This window comes from Varanus komodoensis, unplaced genomic scaffold, assembly GCF_004798865.1.
Source record: "Varanus komodoensis strain SLA01 unplaced genomic scaffold, ASM479886v1 scaffold1, whole genome shotgun sequence".
Classification (NCBI taxonomy): Eukaryota; Metazoa; Chordata; class Lepidosauria; order Squamata; family Varanidae; genus Varanus; species Varanus komodoensis.
The window spans coordinates 57,470,535-57,490,957 of NW_025335268.1; the positions used below are offsets into that span (position 1 = coordinate 57,470,535).

General features: G+C 38.3%; 1 protein-coding gene across 1 annotated transcript in view; it reads right to left on the minus strand.

Annotated features, from left to right (window-relative positions):
• FIG4 (FIG4 phosphoinositide 5-phosphatase) overlaps positions 1-20,423 on the minus strand; it is a 102,827-nt gene that overhangs the window by 70,581 nt on the left and 11,823 nt on the right. The window contains exons 2-9 of the mRNA XM_044426684.1: positions 16,715-16,813; positions 15,173-15,296; positions 13,374-13,530; positions 9,177-9,227; positions 7,454-7,602; positions 5,920-6,048; positions 3,586-3,686; positions 1,801-1,963 (exon numbers count right to left, since the gene is read on the minus strand). Of these exons, the coding sequence (XP_044282619.1) occupies positions 1,801-1,963; positions 3,586-3,686; positions 5,920-6,048; positions 7,454-7,602; positions 9,177-9,227; positions 13,374-13,530; positions 15,173-15,296; positions 16,715-16,813 (973 nt within the window). The remainder of the gene's footprint in view (positions 1-1,800; positions 1,964-3,585; positions 3,687-5,919; positions 6,049-7,453; positions 7,603-9,176; positions 9,228-13,373; positions 13,531-15,172; positions 15,297-16,714; positions 16,814-20,423) is intronic.

The window sequence follows — 20,423 nt, forward strand, 5'->3', positions numbered from 1 at the left end:
CCTTGGTTGTCATAAGAACAGTTTGCACCTTCCTGCTTCCTTTTCATACTATTGATGCAGGAGGCAATGTGGGAACAGGAGATGCACATTATAGTATATAGTACCATAACATGCTTCATTTCATCGTGTTTTATCAGATGTCATAATAAAAAAACAAATGTGGAAAAACAGAAATTCCATGCCATATAGGGTCCATTCTAGTTCGTAAACTGGATAAAAGTCCAGTACAAACTCATGAAGGAACAAAGCAGCAGCAGCAATTCACGAATGCAAGAATTTGAGAATACTAAAGGCAGGCAAGTGTGTTTTAAAAGTTAATACAATTCATTATTAAATGCATGTTTTGGAATGTTAAATTTTCTGGGTTCCTAATAATTAGTCAATAGTAAAAGTTGTTTACAAGAGCTTAGCAGGGCTGTCCAGGACAGGACAGGACAGGACATTTTCAAGGGCACTCATTTATAGGGTTGCCATGATTTGGAGGCTACTTGACAACATGTAACAACAGAAACAAAAACCTTCTTAAGTATTAAGTTTTAAATTCACATTTGGCAAAGTATAATTTAATTGCACATCTTACTCAACTCCTTTTCCAATCACATTACTCACTCATAGTGACTTTCATCAAAAAACAAGAAGTATGCCACTGAGCATGATGAACTCAACAAATAAAAATAATTGTTGACTAAAGCCACATTTAGGCGAGCAAATGTATCTACTCTGAACATAAATAGCTTTCTTGCTGTCACGTATTTTTTAAGAGGAGGAAAAAAATAAGAAAATGAAGCCTAAGAAGTTTGCAGACTTCTTTGCACTACCAAAAACATTGCTTCACTTGAGTGGAAGACAATAGCAGCAGATCAAATGACAATATATGCCACACCACCCTGTTCGTTCTCTGAATCTATTAATAAAATACTGTATCATGAGTATGTGGAATCTTGCAAATTACTGATGATCAGTACAAATCCATTATTATTTTTGCAGGACAAGTTGTTTCATTATTTAATTATTAACCTATACTCAAAATCAGGCAGAGATGACATTTTTAGGAGGAATGGTCACAACTCTCCTCATAGCAAAAGGTCCATATTAATTCTGCTCCTGAAGAGATACCTGAGAGCTGGTGTAGTATGGTGGTTAGAATGCTGGACTGGGAACCTGGGAGATCTGGGTTCTAGTCACTACTTGGCCATGAAGCTCACTGGGTGACTTTCAGTCAGTTACAGGCTCTCAAACCAATCTGCTCCACAGGGTTGTTGTGAGGATAAAATGGAGCTATGTAAGCCACCTTGGGTTCCTTACAAGAGTAAAAAAGGTGGGATGTAAATGCAATGCAATTATACCTGCTCAACATAATAGAGGGGAGAGGCCAACTTGCTACAAAGGGGCCAATTTGCCTGTCCTTCAAAAAGAAAAGCGATATACACTCTGTTTTACAGGTGAGGAGGCCACACATGGGGGAGAAAAAGATTCTTGTATGTCTTGAAACTCCAGATCTAAAGGAAAACATGGTCAAGGATGGTGGTGGATATATCTCATGACAAGATTTCACAGCTGTCCCACAAGTGCAATTGTAGATTGCATAACCAAGGTAAATTAAGTATCAACAGTGGCACAAGTTACATTTTGCCAACAACTTTCTTTGTGCATGGATACAAGATCATTCCATACCTTAAGCTGCAACTTCACAGAGATGACCTCTTACTCCCTGCAGTCAATGGGTTAATGCAATCTAGTTAATGTGATTGATTCATTTGGACAATCCCTAAGATAGCACATTTAATACTCTATACATACATGTAATTGGTGGCTTAGGCATCATAGTTGAAATATCCTGAGACCAATACAGAGGGACAGATCCCCGCACTTGGACATAAGATGAATAGCTTCCAGCAGAAAATGACATCACAGAAGCATCATACAAAATCTGCTCCGTTTCTACTTCATTAGCCACATCTCCCTATATAAAATAAAAAAAAAAGGAATTACAATGTACTATATTGCTGCAGCTTTTCAGCTGTATCCACCAAAGTGTGAATTATGTCACCCATTCATCAGTGAAATTTTAGTTATGGACAGGCTAAACAAAACATTTGTTGTGTATTAGAGGTCATACTGTCTTCTCTCAATCCAAGTTTAATGTTGGTAACAAATTTGTTTAAAATAAAGTCCATTAATTTTAGGTTTCCTTTCTTCTATATAAGCTTTTCTAAGCTTCTCTGTTAAATTCAAAATTGCTTCAAACAAGAAATTGATCCATTTTTGCAACATAAACCTCTGCTCAGCATACCGTTTTTGCAACTACCCAGAAAGGCTGCCTCATAAGCATTTATATAGAACTCCAGCTGTATTTACCATCATGGGACATGGCCCCTGTAAAGTAGCTTATACCGATTATAGCTAATCTACATATGAAGGAATACAAATGATTGTTGTTGGAATGAGGCAGATAGTTATGAAATTAACACAGCATTATTTCCTTTTTTATACACAGAAAAGATATCATCCCAGAACTGGTGCTCTCCAAAAATAAGTACTTTCATATATATGCAAGCCTAAGGAATTTATGGAAATTTGCTTAATATTATCCTACTGGGGAAGGCTCATAGGTAATGAACCCAGACCCTGGACATACCACCTGGCACTTCACCCAGGGAAGTTTTACCTGCCCTGTGCTTTCTCCTAATTGGATGTAGACACCAAGCAGGTGAGCCAGTGGCATGGTTTGAGAAGGGGCCTGTAGAGAGAGTGAAAGCCTGAGCAGGTAGATGGGGAACTGAGCAGGTTGAGAAATGCTAAATCATTCATGGCTTGTAATCCTGACAGCTCTTGATGCTCACAGGCAATTAAGTGGATGGATTTCCACATGAAAATACGAGTCCACATTACATTAAATTTCAACACAGTTCATCAGTCTACTTTATCAGAGAACTCCCAAGCCCCAGATTCATAAACTAACATTTTCTATGAGAACTTGCACATTGTAATAATAGAATCATAGCATGGCCAATGTGGTATGGCAGTTGAGTGTTGAACTCAGAAAAGGGGACATCCAGGTTCTAGTCCCCACTCAGTCATGAAGCTCTCTGGCCAGTCACAGACACCCAGCCAAACCTACTAGGGTTGTTGTGAGGATAAAATGGGTCTAAGTCAGTCACCCAGGTGAGAAAGAGAAAAAAGCAGGATGTGCAATTATTATGTATATTATGCAGGATGCGCTGTAGTAGTATCAATAATAATGGCTGTAGTCATACACTAAAACTTGAAAAATACATATATTGTAAATGCATCTAAGATAATATTCCCTAATTCACAAGACTGCTCAGTATTTAGACTTCTTCAGCATATTAAATACAGAAAATTATTTTAAACTTTATTACCTCAACTGTTAACATCTTATACATATCTTTCAAAAACCCCAAGATTTCCCTGTTTTACATTTGCTGCAATGACAAAACAGAGCAAAGTACACTTATCACAAAGTCAAAGGACTTGAGGATTTGTTCATCAACCCCTCCCCCCAAAAAACAGCTTCATGAAGCTGTAAGACATAATGAAAACATTGATAATCATCTATTTTACCTCACAATTTGCTCCTCTCTTTAGAAATCGTGTTCCAGCAAAATTACTTGATCTTCTAGCTATCAGAGTGACATACACAGGACGACCATAGATGAGCAGTTCTTAGAAAGCAAGTTAAGGATTAAAGATGCATATATCTTTTGTACCTCATTTCACTTTAACCTTTTCTTAGTCCTATTCATATACCAAGTGTTTTGTTTTCATATCAAGAAGACATGTGTTCTCACAATCCATCAATGCTATTTAATCTTTCAAATTCTCTTAACAAAAGCAAGAAGGCAGTTCTATTAATAAATAAAATGCACTTAATTGTTCATCCTCTTTAAATTTTCTATAACTACCATCATCATAATTGATTTTCAGAAAAGGAAACTGAAGAAAATATTTTTTTCTAAAGCCAGATAAGAAGGCCATGACAGATAATTCCAGCCTTCCATTATTCTGTCATTCTTAGGATCACACTTTCAACATTACTTCTGTAGGAAAGCAATTAGCATAGTAAACCTGAAAGCAGATGCTGAATTAGTCCTATACACTCAAGAAACAACACTCATCTCAGTATTTCTTCTTGAAACTTCATCAGACAGTTTGCATATACCAAAATGAAATTGCTGACAGTTTCGAACCAGTATAGAAAAGATGGACAGCAGAACAAACAATATGATACTAGTGCAAACACTGCATAGAGCACAGATCCACACATGTGAAATGTGGGGGACTGAAAAGTTTCCATGGTCCAAGTGATGAACAGAAACTAACTCTTATTACCCACATTTTGAGCCACCCAACAAAAGAAATGTATGTAACATAGATTCAACAGCCTTCCCGCTTGCAGTTGCCCTGTCATTGTGAGGATATAAGCAGCGTCGGCCATTGGGCAGACTCATGAAAGTGATTCAAGCATGTGAAATTCAGGTAAGAAATTGCACAAACTTATGAATAGAATTATGTAAGATATGGCACATGGTACACAGTGTAAGACAGGGATGTCAGACTAAATTGGGAAGACATACACATTGAAATTATTTGCATATTCATAGACAGTAAAAATTCATGATCCCCATGGGGTAGTTTTGAGTTCATTTACAGTTCTGATAAAATATTTGCTACTGTCCCAATAAAAAGTAACTTTTCTCAGTAGTGAAGCCAGAAAATCATCTGGTTCATATGACAAGAGACTATTTCTTCTAAGGCTAAATGAGCTTCCAAAAACTACATATTAAGGAAAGACCTTTCTTTGTTCTACACTGAACTAAAAAAAGATGCTAACAACCAAATCCTAAGGATATATGTATTTAAAAATCCCACTTATGTTAATGCACAAAGAATCACAGAATAAGGTTTAAGAACTACAAATGACACACATTAATAATCCTGTTGTTGTTTACATGTAGAACCTAGGTTTGGTAGATTATGTCCTCTGCTCGTGTGTATAAACTGTCTTAAATTCAGAAATCTTGGCAATGCTGAAGCTTCCATGTGCATCTGCAAATGGTAGCTACAATGGATCAAAAGAATATTTTATATAGAACACAGAGTGTTGTGTTCACTACTAGATTTCTGTTCATAGAAGAGCAGACCATGAACAATGGGGATAGGGAGCAATCTTCACAAATTCATTCTTTCTCCTGCAAACCCAGATGCCAACTTCCGCACTGCTCCAAGGGGCTTCAAATCTCTGGCACCACTTTTGGTGGTACAGGGCACTAGATAGGAATAAGGAGTTTGTGAAAATCATGACTTTTTCTTTCTATTCACCAGAGCCAATACTGGATCAACATGGTTTCCATGAACAACAGAGTAAAACTGAATATAATATGGTAATCTAAAGCAATAAATAAGGCCTTTAAATGCATTTGTTTCACTGATATTCTGTAATATATTTTATTATAATTCTGCTCTGCCACACTTCTGAACTATCTGCTCAATTATCCTATTGAGATCTGATTTCACAGTGAATCTATGTATAAACATGGTCACTGTAGTTGGTAAATTAAGTCTTTATCTGATCCTTAGATCTCACTGGCAACATTACCCCAACCATGATTTCTCGTAATGTGCATGCTTGGAGTAAGAATTTTCCTTCATTGTGTCTCATCATCTATGCAATAGATGAAGACTGACAATTCATGCCCCCGTTTCCCAGTTCTCACATCCAGGAGGTTCTTTTAAAAACAGCTGGCTAATTTCTGAATGGTTTTAATCATCACGTATATAGAAGCTGAGCTATGATACTGTACGTAATACCATGGTATGCTATAATTCACCTTTATTTCTAGAACTGCAGTTTGCTCTTACTGTAATAAACATTAATCACTAATGGTAGAAGGATACTTGACTGCCCACAAAATCCATGAATAATATACAAGAGCCAGTCTCGATGAACTGTGGTTTTGACTACATCTAGCAGTTTGCTGTTCCAAACATATTTTCTGTAAGGTTCACTGCAAATTCCAAATACACCTGAAAAATTATTACAAATTAAACCAATAAGAATGTGTGACTAATATGATTTGCATAGCCTTTAAGCAGACAGATGATTCCCAAGACAACCACTCATATATGTATTTAGCACAGGATTCTATTGCTCTATCAACCTACAATATAAGGCATGACTCAAGAATGGCTTTTCCTATTCCTTGGTTTTGGGAGTCCTCAGGATACTGTGACAGAAACAGCTCCCAAGATGCTGAACTATCAGCATATGAGAGAGGCAGGATGACCCAATAGCAGAAGAATTTGGTTGATTATTGAAAACAGATTGATAGACTAAATGTACCTTTGATTCAATCAAGCAGGACTCTTTATTTATTAACAGTGTAATAATAACAACGTTTATTGGTGAAATGGGGAGGGGAGCTCTATCTGCTCTCCAGGACTCAGATCTTTGGTACAAAGAGGAATTTAGGAAATATTGTCCCTCCATACATTGGGTGAAATCCAACTAGTGTCCTCTGTTCAGGGAAATGCTTTTGTCAACAGAATGAGGAGAGCCCATGCTCCCTCAAATCTGTTCTGCAGGATCCACCAATCCTTGGAAGCAGACTTTAGAGGGTGTAGAGGAAAAGGCAATCCTCCATTTCACAGTACCACTGATGGAAGCCATACTAAGAGGTTTTTTATGCAGTTACTTCCCCCAATGATGGGAATTTTACAAACTGCTTAAGTGACTGGGACCATCTAATTACTATTCATCGTTCTATAGTATTCCTGAATAAAGGATAAAGGTGCTTTTCCCTCAACACCACCATATTGAGATGGGAGCTGTGACAGACAGCAAATTATGTACATGTTTACATCAATAACTTGAGCAGAGGGATAACTGAGATTAAAAAATGAGCTAACTTAATTTTAATCATTTTGTCTAGTTGATAAAAAATGGAGGGTTTTGCCTGAAAATGTGAGTACACCCAAACACTGCAAGTCAATGATATAAACAGCACTATATTTTTTCCATCAATCTTTGGCACTGTCAAGCCAAAGAGCAGTATCTATTGGCATGATTTATTCCCTACAAAACATAGATTCATGTTTCATGTATAAATTCTAGTCTATTGAACCTAAAACTATGTTGAATAATAACTTGTAAAAATGACAACATGCCCAATCATTTCTTGACTTACAATTTAAGTTATCAAAAGAAGCAATTAAACACTTTTTGAAATCATCTTGGTAAAAAAAAATCACCTAGTGCAGTTGATGCATTTGACTTAAATCTTCTCTTTAATATTTAATCTTCTATTAAATACATAATATTCTACTAAATTTGGAGCTGTTACAACACTTTGTTGATCAATGAGAAGAGTTAGATGTTTCTGTAGTTCAAATTATTCCAAATATTACTCATTTCCATTTGAATCATACGTACCACTTCCACCCTGAGTGTCAAGTCCCTCATCTTCAAAAATATCAAAACTCTCCTGCCGTGTTCGTGTTGTTTCTGATTTAAGTATGTCAAGAGGCATTCTTAGAACAGTAAGATTATACTGCAGGGAATGGGAAAGATCATAGCTGTAGCTGAAATGTGGATGAAAAGATAATAAAATCAGAGTGCTTACAGGAACAATTCACTGGTCAGTTTCTTCAGTGTAAAACAAGCTGATTTGGGTACTAAGATTCAACAAATCTTTGGCCCTCATTAAGTCTAAATTGCTCTGGAAGCACAATTCTAACTAATCCAGTGCAGTAGAAGAGAATCATTGTGGTGTCATGGACAGAACTTAAACTCTTGATCAAGTGTGGCACAACCTGCCCGTGTCATTCACTAACCACACGACTCCCTGGGTTACAACAGTAAACCCATATATAAACTGTACTATTATGTACTTTGAGGTCCTTGGAGGAAGGACTACTAATTCTGAGGGCCTACTAGTTTTGAAGGCCATTTGCTACCCTTCAGTATCAGAAGGAATATGCATATGTACACTCTCCCATGGGTGGGAGAGTGCTATTGCATTCATGTCCAGCTGGTGGGTTTCCTAACGTTGGCTACTGTGTGAACAGAATGTTGGATTAGATGGACCTTTGGTATGAAAATGGCTCTTCTTATGTTCTTAAGACACAGATGAAATAAATACTTCACCATTCCTAATAAGCATAAGTGTGGGCATTCTCAGCAGCAGTGCTAAAACTTGGAGTCATAAAGGACATTTCCTTGTTTTTGCTACCTGTGTAGGTGAAAACTGGCTAAGGCTTTCAAGTGAGCTGTACTTTGGTAGAATTCAGGTTAGCTTATAACAAGTACACCCCTGTGCCATCACTCCCTGCATTCATATTTTCTCCCTACTCCACATTTATACAGTAGCAGCTGCAGCCCCTCAGGAGGTTTCTTTGCAAGGTCTCCATTACTCCCTGATGACTGCGAAATGGCACTGTCTCAGATGCTAAGGGACCTGGAACATGTTGTTTCCCAGACCACATGGAACAGACACATCAAGAATGCTGAAAACTAAATGGCATTGGTATAGTGTTATTTCAAAGTTCTTGGCACCAGCTAGAGGCCTCAACAGGTACATTTTAGGTAAAAAGATAGGTCCTGACCTATCAGCGTTCATGTGTGAAGGATGAGAAAAATATAGTTCTGTCATACTCCCAATGAAGTGATAGGAATCCAGTGGAGTCTGAATTTAACAAAATGGGCTTAGAAATGTTACAAATAATTCCCCTTTTGTTTGTACGAGGGTGTGGGGAGAAATTATCTATGCCCACTGGCACAATTTATCATGAGCTACATGTGGTCAGTTGTGGCTAGTGGTTCTTGCATCTTCTACAGTCATCACTGAAAGTGCTGAACAATCAAGGATCCTACTGAGCAACCAGACAGAATGAAAGAGACAGAAAGGGTTTAAAAATTCACAGACAAACAGAATAATCCTAGGTCCTGGGCACTGGATAGCAACAAACACATTAAGTCACTTTTTAATTGACAAGAAACTCCTTGTGAATGTTTTTAAACAGACACTACTCTGACAATTTCCTCCTTCCATAGGATTCTGGGAGGGATCCTACAGAGGGAATGTTGTCTTTTTCATCTTTCACTGATGAATAACCATATGGAACAGTTCAGTGACCACTTGACATTAAAAACTTACCTGAAATAAAAATTACTAGACAAGTCTACATTCTGAAAAATTCGAAGATACCTAAAGGGAAAAAAAGATACAGCGTAGTGAAATAGTATTCTTCTCAACAACAAAATGTTACTTTGTTATCCCTAATCAACTGTTCCTGACACCAACAATGAAATATACTGCTGCTACACTAATTAACTCTTTTATCTGACCATTCTTTAATCAGTTCTTAATATGTCAGAATACTTATAAATATTGGATTGCATACTTTAAAATGATCTCCTTTCCTATAAGAATGAACTGCCAGATGAAAACAAAATAGCCACACATTCTCTAGTGATTCTCATCAAGGAAGAGAAGCAGATACCAGGACTTGCACTAATAAGAGAACACCAGCACAACGTACAAGTCAATGTATCTTACTTCATTTATTTATGAAAATAAATAATTCATCATGTTGATGAGTACAGAATTCCTGTTTGTGTAAAATACAAGCACTAAAGTGCCAGCTAAAGTACCTTTTCTAACAATCCTCTGCTCTACTCTGCTCTACAATTGTCTCCTAAAATCCTGCAGGATGGACTTCAGTATATTTGAGGACCACTCCATTCTCCACGCAATTGTCAATGGAACAAAAGTGTTGTCTGTTACACAAACTGACCCCCTGGTGTGTAGCCAGATCTAATACAACTTTCGTGCAAACTAGGACTAGGAGCTTCATGATTAATAAATATATGGTCTCCAGCTAGCCAATGTATTACATTACATTACTACAAAGCTCAAGGAGAGCTGTAACATTCCCATAATAGTATTACTACGTTTAAGCAGCATGTGTCAGCATATACTATCAACCTACAAAGCAGAAAAATGCATATATGATGAATATGCATAGGTGTTCAAGGCCCACTCCCCAGTCTAGAAAGGGAAATTCATATGTGCAGAGGAAATAGGCAAGTGGATGCTATAAGAAATAATCCTGCATCCAGTTTTTATTTATTATATTTTTATTCCACCATTCTTTAATCTTGCAAGGAACCCCAGGTGGCTCACATAATCTCCATTTTATACACACTACAACTGTATAAGGTAGATAAGGTTAAAATGTGAGGACCTGGATAGATTAAAGCTGCTCAGTAAACTTTATGATTGAGTGGTGAGTAAAACCTGGAACTCCCATGTTCCTGTCCAACAGCATAACCACTGCCCCACATAGGCTCTTTTATGACTTGATATGCAGCGTATATAATTAATATATAATTGTGTATATGTGTATATAATTAATCTCAATATATAAAAATGTGTGCATATAATTAATCTCAATATTGGTTATATGCCAAGTGCCATAAAAGCATAAGGCTATAAGGTACATCTGGTAAGCTTGAGTTCAGGGGAATGATCTAATGACCGGGTTAGCCAGTATGGATGATATAAGGAATGAATGATGACTGTTGGAATTCTTGCAGAGGAAAGTCCAGACATAGGCTAAAGAGATTTCCCTTAAAGAGATTAGGCAAAATGGCCCTGCAAGGAAAAAAATACCATTGTCCTTAGCAGACCCAAGAAATGACAGAAAGAACACCGGACATCAGGAAATAACCCCATACAGCAAACACAAAGGTAACCATTTTACCAGCAGAAAACAGACAAGGTCACAAGGCAGAGAGCAGATAGCTAAGGTTATCAAGAACACAAAATTAGCATTAGTTTAAAAAACAATAGAAACCTTCCCATTCCCACAGAAGCAAGTATAGGGGAAAAGGTTTAGGAACCAAGGACACCGAAAATGAAAGCGAGCAAGTTCTGAACATGGAAATGGCAGCCAGCCTGGAACATGGATTATTTGCAGCCCTCCTGCCTCTACAAAGGACTGCTGTTGAGAGTCCATTGCACAGGACAACTGACAGACAGATGGTACAGTGGTACCTCGGCTCACGAATGCCTGTTCATGACCGAATTGGGTCATGAACAGAAATTTCATAAAAATTTTGCCGCAGGTTGCAAACTCTGCATCAGGTGACGACCGCGAGCACACCCTCCTCCCCTGCACGGGTGCGATCACGGTCATGCTGGAGGGGCGGGGGGACATGGCCGCGTTCGTGCTGGGGGGGAGATGGCCACAATTGTGCCTGTGTTCCCTGCCCGAGCACACCCGCCTCCCCCCCCAGCATGCCCACGATCGTGCCCATCTCTCCCCACTCCCCACACGATCACTGGGGAGGAAATGGCCTCGATCTTTGTTGTTCTTTGTCACTTTGCTTCAAATTTTTGTGAGTAAAAAAAATAGTTGCCGAATGGGTTAACCTTATTTACATTGACCCTTATGGGGAAATTTGATTTGGCTCACGACCAATTTGGGTCATGACCAGAGTTCTGGAACGGATTAAGTTTGTGAGCCAAGGTACCACTGTATTCTTGAACTCCCTCTCTCTTTCATGTTACCTTCTTTCTATCTATAAGGCTATTAGACAGAAGGCTCTTACCTCTTTAGAAATATAGAATAAGATTGGGATGCATTAGGAATATCTGCTGCCTAGACAACATTGGGTTAAGCGTTTGCACTATATTTCCTTCTGAAAGTGTGCATTACTGTCAGCAAAAAATCCTAGACCGCTGTATTCAGGAAAGTACCCCTTCTGAAGTGCATTGTTCCTAGAGACTACCTTAGTGTAACAGGAAAGCCTTGGCAGTTATAGGTGGCCTATAAATACGTGTTAAAATAAAATAAAATAAAATAAAATAAAATAAAATAAAATAAAATAAAATAGTGCTGCTCCTTGCTGTGTTTGTTCTGTAATTGCTGCAGGTCTCTCCCTCCCTCATTTCCTCTCCAGCAAACCTACATGAGTCTTCGGAAGACTTTAGAACCCTTCTGAGGAGGAGGCAGAGTTGGGCAGAGGATTTGGCAGTTCCAAGTTTTCCTAGCAGAACCAGCGCAACTGGGAAAAGGGGGAGTCATTTCAGAACTGTGGGGAGATATGATTGAAAGGGAGTGCCTTGACCCTCTCAGGAGAAGAGAGGTGACACAAGTGGACCAATTACAAGTGTCTAGTGTTCCTGTCATCTGACTCTCAATGAGCAGGAGCCACCCAGCAGGCAGAGTCATAAGATTTGTGAAAGGGAGGGAAGGAGTGGAGGCTTACGAAGTTACATCTGAGTCTGAGGGATGTACACACCTGTTCATGACATGACATGCCATACCATTTTAACCCATTTAGTGGTATTCTAAAATGTCAACATTGTAGAAATGCATTAAGAAATTTTATGGCAGTAAAGGGACTGCAGGTGGCGCAGTGGTTTAAACTGCTGTGCCGCTGGGCTGGTTGATCGAAAGGTTGCCAGTTTGAATCTGCACAACGGAGTTCCTATTGCTCCATCCCAGCTCCTGCCAACCTTGCAGTTTGAAAGCATGCAAATGCAAGTAGATAAAAAGGTACCACTTCGGTGGGCAGGTAACAGCGTTCCGTGCACTTCGGAGTTTAGTCACGCCGGCGACATGACCACGGAGACTGTCTGCAGACAAATGCTGGCTCCCTCAGCTAGGAAACGGAGATGAGCACTGCCGCCTAGAGTCAGGCATGACTGGACGTAACGTCAAGGGGAGACCTTTACCTTTACCTTTTAATGCCTCTGGCATGAATTGGCAGAACTCACATAAACATCCTAAGGTAGGTCTGAAACAGCCAACAGTAACATGTTTGTAAAGAACTCAAATACAGTGGGTTCAGTATATATGACTTGCAGAGAAAAGCAGGCTCTAAGGAAAGATTTGTAGAAAGGTTGAGGACCAGAAGCCAATAAATTCTGGAGACTAATGAATCTAAGGGGCAGAAAATGTGACACTGGGACACTGCTGAAGAAAGGGGACAGAAAAAATGCATAGGAACCTGTTGACACAATGTCCGAAGGACAAAGCAAAATGAATAAATCATCCCAAGCAAGAAGTACAAACCCAACAGGCAGTGAGGTTTAGAGTCCAAATTTCAAATATTAATATAAAACAACCAGATAACCTCTTCGGCTTCAGATTCTACCAATACATGAAGGATGTTTTTTAAAAAGGTCTGATGACTATCAGCCAGCTCTATCTGAGGGGTATCAAGCTTTTATCTTTTGTGCGTGGTGTTGTTATCATAAATATAAATGCAGCATTGTGAATATGGGTAATTTATATATTTAGAATGATTTTTAGCCTCCTTTAAAGGTGGAACCCTAATTTACCTTGCTTCATCAGGGTGAGTCACTCGTACAGAGTCATTTGGAATGTAGATCATACTTGTATCTTCTATTTTATATATTGCATGTCCTCCAATATCTGCCATCTTTCTCCTCTTTGTAATTAGCACAATGTAATAACCTTCTAAAAATCTGACAAAACCTGTAGGAAAAAGAATGCATTACTTCACTTCTCATTTGTATTTGTCACTTGATACAACCTATTACTAGAATGCTAAGACCAAATTCAATCCCTTTCAAGGTTTCCAATAATTATACAGCATTTTCCAAGCCCTTACAAAACTGGAGATGGAAAAACCTGTCATCTGTTAATTGATCTCCTTTAATTTTCAGTATTTTGTCAACGTTAACTGCAGTTCTTTTTAAATTGTATACTTATTCATTAATGAAGGCAAATTAAAAAGTGCTATTCAAAATGGCTGCTCACTTCAGGGATTTTGTCTTTATAAAAATATTTATTGGATTCTCAGTGCATACTTCATCACGTCAGTGCTGGGGTGAATTAAGGAAACTGAAAGAACCTCATATCAATGTCTGAAACAACAGTGTAACTTACTGTGCAGTGACTGATTATTTTTCTACATTTTGTCCTTATTAGCTTCCACTTGAAAAACTTTTCAACACTACAAGATAAAGAATCGCCCAGCAAAATAAGAAAATGTTACACTGAGACCTTCATACTGTTTATTGAAAACTATTTTTTCAACTTTCTGTAACATTTGACATGACACTTCAGATTAACTTTTCATTCCTTAAATTTTTTTAAGAATCACAGTCATCTAACTACTTGTCACCCAAAGTTTCTGGCATCCAGTCTGCTACTCTGGTACTGTGAAGAAGGATTTATTTATACTTGTCCACAATGAGTCATTCTGTATACGTCTATTGCATGTATATGCAGCCTCTAGAACCAACCACAAACCTGTGTCCTTTTTAGAATGTCCTTAACTTCAAAGGATTAGGTTGCACTTAACAATAGGGTTTTATTCAGTGGTACTTCACCAATTGTGGGATACTCTCCTTAGGACCCTACTTTGTTAGGGCAATATCCAATGTGACGAGTGTAAGGCAAGTTTATCCAACAGACCTTTCCCTCCTACTCCTCCCTTCCGTAAGCTTCTGAGGGTTGTGGTAAGGAGGAACCTAGTGAACATTGTGGGCTGAGTCTTACAGCTGCAAGGAGAGCAGGAAATTGCTGAAATGTTGAGCCTGAGCAGTATTACATTCTGCTACCCTGTTTCAGGTGTCATTTGAAATTCATACAGAGCAGCCTGTTACAATGGAGCATGCCCACATCAACAAATTGTGCTTAAACCAGGCCTCTTTGGGATGATCTATGTAGTAAATGGCTTTTGACCATTAGGACCAGCATGGAAAAGCATTTTTGAGCTGCCCCAACAGGACTCCTGAAATTTATGGAACAGTGCAAAGTCTGCAAAAATTCTGCCTCTCTAGGATGATCTTCTCACATTGCTCTGACTTTGGGCCACTCTTCCAGCAGGTTCCTCTACATATATTTTCTGTCCCCTTATTTCAAACAGCATTGCTTGAGTTTTCTTAATGGAACACTATAGGTTAATTTTGAGTTCAAATGTTCTTCACATAAATAGCAGCCATCAAATCTTAGGTGCTGCTGTATCCATGCAAATGCTTCAGATTACCAGTGTCCTTTAGTTTATGTTTGCAGCCATGGTGGGAGGGTTTATTTGCTGCTGTTGTCCCTCCATAAAATACTTTGGACTCCTACCATTAAGCCCAGTAAGAAAATAAGAGACATTCCTTACCTACTACACCAAAAGCAGAGACGGCACGTGATAATCCTGAGGAGCCTTTCTGCCCAATTTTTGTTCTGTTTCCCAAATCTAAGCGACCAAGCAGTTCTCTCACTTCTTGCTGGGTATATACATGCTTCAAAATGAAAGTGCAAAATTATCTAAACAAGTATTCCTTTAGAAACAGCATTCAGCAGCTGTAGGCTCTGACCTCTACAAAATGGACTGTCTTCATATCTTTTTGGAAAACTGATTATTCTATTACAGTTTTCCCCATCTTGCTCTGCTTTATAAGAGCATCAAGTGTGACCCAGGTGCTGTGAAATGTGTAGCACAAAACTGAGTTGTGTTCCAATGCAACACACACTCCAGTCTAAACTGATGTGCTTTCTTTACACACTTTAGATAAAAATCAAGAACACATACAGACTAGAATAAATTAAAAATAATTCTAACTACCATAGAGCAGGCTTACATGTTCTTATGGTTCATCCAAATAATACTGAAGCATCAACAACAGGAACATCTTTGCTCAATTAATTACTTACTACAATATTTCTATTCTACCTTTCAGCCAATAGGTCCTCAAGGTAGAGTAAAGCAGCAAATTGTAAAACAAGTTTATCAAAGTCTTAAAAGCAGAGCAACAAAGTACATGACACCAACAAATTGCTCATCAGCATTGACTATAGTTTTGAACAAAACAAAAAACACCATTACAGATTGCTGAAGGCAAGTCTGATCCTCCTAGGGAAGGAGTTCTATAGAGAAAGCTCCCCCACAGAAAAGGCCCTGTCCCATCCTCCCACCAAGCTAGCCTCACTGAAAGAATATAAAGAAGAGTCATGGTTGAAGATAATTAGTATAGGCAGGCTCATAAGGCAGGAGGCCATCTTCCAGCTATCCTGGCCCCAAGCTAGTTAGGTGTTTTTAAGTAAGACCAACCCCTAGAATTGGATCCAGAAATAAATGAGCAGCCTTTGTAATTGCTGTAAGACCAGTGTAACACTATTCATATGACACACATCAGACAACAGTCTGGCTGTAGTGTTTTGTACCAGCTGATCTTGCAACCCTGTTACCACTCTAGTGTTACAGTACATTAGATGGAATTCATGGATCCCACAGTTTCCAGTTTTATCTCAGCAGAAGCTGCTATAAGCTAAAAGGATGTTCACATAAAATTTTGCATTTCTTAGGGCACCATGGTTTGCATTTATCTTCTTTATTTCAAATGATTTTATGTTACCTTTAAAGGCAAACCTGGTCCCCTTAAATAGAATATCCAAAGGTTCCCTTTCTTCAATAGAAAGAGTTCTTCTGTAGGAGGATAGCCTTTTTGGTGGAGGAAAGGAACCTTTGAATAGAACCCTGCATGTTCTGAAATAATTCCCAGTTATTGCCAACCCACTTCTGCCAAAAAATATCTATTTATCTATTGTTCCTTAGCTTATCTATTCGACCTTAGCTCATAAAAGCAGGCATTCTGGAAAGAAAAAGTAAAAGAAAAAGTGCCATAAAGGCTTTAATTCTACTTGAATTCAATATACTCACCCTGTCATCGATAACAACTAAATCCTTTGGTTCCGTGCGATCAATTTTCAAAACACGGTATTTGGTTTCTGCATGATTACTCCCGACAAGAAAATACCGCTATTTTTTAAAGGAAAGCAAAGGAGGGAGGGAGGGAGAAAGAAATATTCCACAAAGTTAAAGAAAGCAAAGCATTCCATGATTACTTATTCAATCATGCTTAACACAACCATTGGAAAAATATGTGAGAGGTAAATATTAAACTGCATGTCACTAAGAATAAAGGAATTTTTAATAAATTTGTATGAAAATGGTACCCAACTCCAGTAAAATCGAATCACACTGATAGCAAAGATGTTGAAAATGTGGTTGGGGGGTGGGTACATATTTCCATATGTGGTGGGAATGTGGATATAATGAAATTTTGGAGAGAGGTTTTTAAAGAAAGCCAATACTGAAATACTGAAGTAAATACTGAAATTGCATTATTGTCGATATTTGATGAAGAACAATGCAGATGGGATATTTTAAAAATTAATACAAATTATTAACAGCTGCAAAATAGATTATAGCTAAGAATTGGAAAGTAAAACATGGTTACCAATTGGCCAGTTGGTACAGAGAAGTGTAGAATATAGTCATTAATGACAAATTAACTTACAATATTAAAAAGAAAAAGGCTATATAAATGAGAGTAATTTTGATGATATTTGTGAACTATTTATTGAGTTTGTGCTAATAAAGGGTAATGATTTGAACCTCCACAAGAGTCACTGTAGCTTTGAAAATGGGACAGGAGTTTCTTGACAGCGTAAATGAATTGCTGTGTATCTAAAGGTCCCAGGTATGATTTTAATTGCATTTTTTTTCCCTTTGGCTGTATTATGTTTCAGTTAATTTTTGTTTTGTAAAAATTTAGTTGTTTTTTTAAACCACCATTGACAGAGTTTTGTGAGACCTTAGTCTTAACACATTTATTATGGCCTACGCTTTCATTGGCTAAAATCTACTTCATCTAAGCCAGAAGTAACCATTCAATTTCAATTTATCATGCTGCATTTAAAGTATCCAAGGCATATTAAGGTTAGCAATTTTAGAGAGCCAGTGTGGTGGTTAGAGCTAGTCTGAGAATCTGAGCGATCTGGGTTCTAGTCCCCATTTGGGCCAATCACTCATTCTCAGCCCAACCCACCTCACAGGTTGTTATTGTGAGGGTAATATGGAGTGGAGGAGGCCCACATAAATCACCTTGGGTTCCTCCCAAGAGGAAAAATAAGGGATATTGATACAATGTAGTAGCAGTAGTAATAAATGTCTGGCTACACCAACAGGCAGTCCCCAAGTTAAACATCCAAATTATGAAAAACTTGTACTTACAAACAAACAGTCATACAGTCTATTAATTAAAAAAATAATGGCAGGAAATCATCATCACCATAAAGAGAGAGGAAGTGAAAGGGGCGAGAGGGAAGTTTTCCAAAGCATCACCACAGTGAGAGGAGAGGCCTTCCTACCCTGACTATCAGGAGAGGGAAATCTCTCCAGCATTTCCTTGCTGCAGAAAGAATGCACTGATGAGTTGGGGGCAGGTAGCTAGAGTTATTTGTTTTTCCACTTTCATGGGAGTCTTGCACCCCTAATCCCTGTGAATATGGAGGGCTGACTATAAATGATCCAACTTACATACAAATTTGGCTAAAATTTTAATTTCCATTTTCTCGGGAACAGAACTCATTTGTAATCTGGGGACTCCCTATATTCTTAAGAAGTTCAGACACATGTTCTGTTTATATGAATGGTATTGCTTTCTCCATTTTTGTCTCAACCAATAATTAAATAGGGGTGGCGTTATATATAGTAATTATTTGTTTATTTGTATAACTCAGACAGTAAGTATGGACTTGGTGACATACACAGCTAGTTCACACATAACAGTAATCCATCATCTATTAGGGCTCTAAGAGAAAGCAATCTAGCTGCCAACCAACCGTGTCTTCTTTGAATCTATTTTGGAAAACTATCTAGAAATGCCTACTCCTGGATTGTTCACCCTCAGCAACCCAAGGTTCCAAATTCACACATCACATTGAACCACCCAGGAATTCTAGCGAACCAAGACACACTGCGACATTCCAAGCATTCAGTTATCTCCTTACTTGCGCCTAAGGACGAACTGAAATTTCTGTCAGGGTGAAATCCTTTGTATGTTTAGGCAGAAGGAAGTCCCATGTTGGCTGGAGCATGCTAAGAGCTGTAGGATTTGTTTTTGTCTAAACAAGTGAAGGACTGCAGCCTTAATTGTTTAAAGTCTTTTATGACTGCAGTCCCTAAATATCTGAAACTAGATGACTTCAATGCTTAGCCAGATAATTCCTCTGATTTTTTCTGTGTTGATAAAATGACAAATCAATTTTGATTTACTGTAGCAAATCAAGAATGACATGGATTTATTTTAAAGACTCTTTCAGCCTCTGAATATCTCTGGAGGCATTCAAAAGGATGCCATCTGCAAACAAGATCATTAAAATAGATTTCTGGAGGTCAGGATTTGTCCTCATTGGCCTTGGTTCGAGGGGGTAGAATAGTTCAATGTTAGAGTACCTGCTTTGCATGCAGCAGAACCCAGGACCAATCCCTGGCATTTCCAGGAAGGGCTAGGGAAGAATCCTGCCTGGAACACTTAAGTGCTGATGTTGGTCAGTGACCTAGTTGCATAATCACAGCAGATCACTGTAACTGTTATGCAAGGGTTAAACAGCCTTTACATAACCCATCAATGGGCCATGGATTATACAAGGGTCACTGAACCCTCACTGCCTTCTTTAAGCCATTGTGGGCTTTGGTGCTACATATTTGAAAGCGGGCTACAACCTGCCACGTCCTGTTAACCTGAGGGATGTAGTTATGCACGGATTACGCAGCTCTCACAGAACCCATGGACTGTTGCTGGGTTACATGACAGTTTAAACTTCGTAAAACCCACCCTCTCCAAGTTTTTATGACACACTATGTGTGGGTGTTAAATGTTAAGATGGCCACCCACAAGCACTGGCATGCAGCAGAGCTCACTGCGGCATTAATAAGGTGTTTTTCAATTGTGCAAATTAGACTGTTTACTGAACTAGATGGACCAATGATCTGATCTGGTATAATGCAGCTTCCTATGATGCCATGATTGCAATCACAAACAGGAGAAGTGACAATGGATCTTCCTCCTTTGTCCTTGTATGCATGGAAAATTATGGAGCTAGTGCAATAACCCAAATTACCACCATGGATTCATAATTAATTTGATTAAATTCATGAAGTGATCTTCAAAGCCTTGATTGATTAACATCTGTTTCAGAAAGATCAATCAATCCTGGTTAATGCTTTGTACAGATCTAATGAAATTATGGGAGCAGCATTTTGGCTGGAGTTACTATGAAAGTTTATATTTATTACATGTCTGGAGTCAGCCCATTAGGGCTTCTATGCAATTTGTAATTCAGTCTATTCACCATAATAACTGGAACTATTTCAGAATCTTATTTTATCAGAACAATTGACCTGTCTGTGTCAGGATATCTGCTATTCTTACTGGACTTAGAAATTACTACTAACTAAGTGTTGCTAAGAGGACTGCATATCCTTCTCCACCTAACTTGAAAGTAAAATGTGTTTTCAAATGTGGAATAAGAACATTATTAAATATGTTATAGAATTTGCCTGTAGATTAATCTGTTCTTGT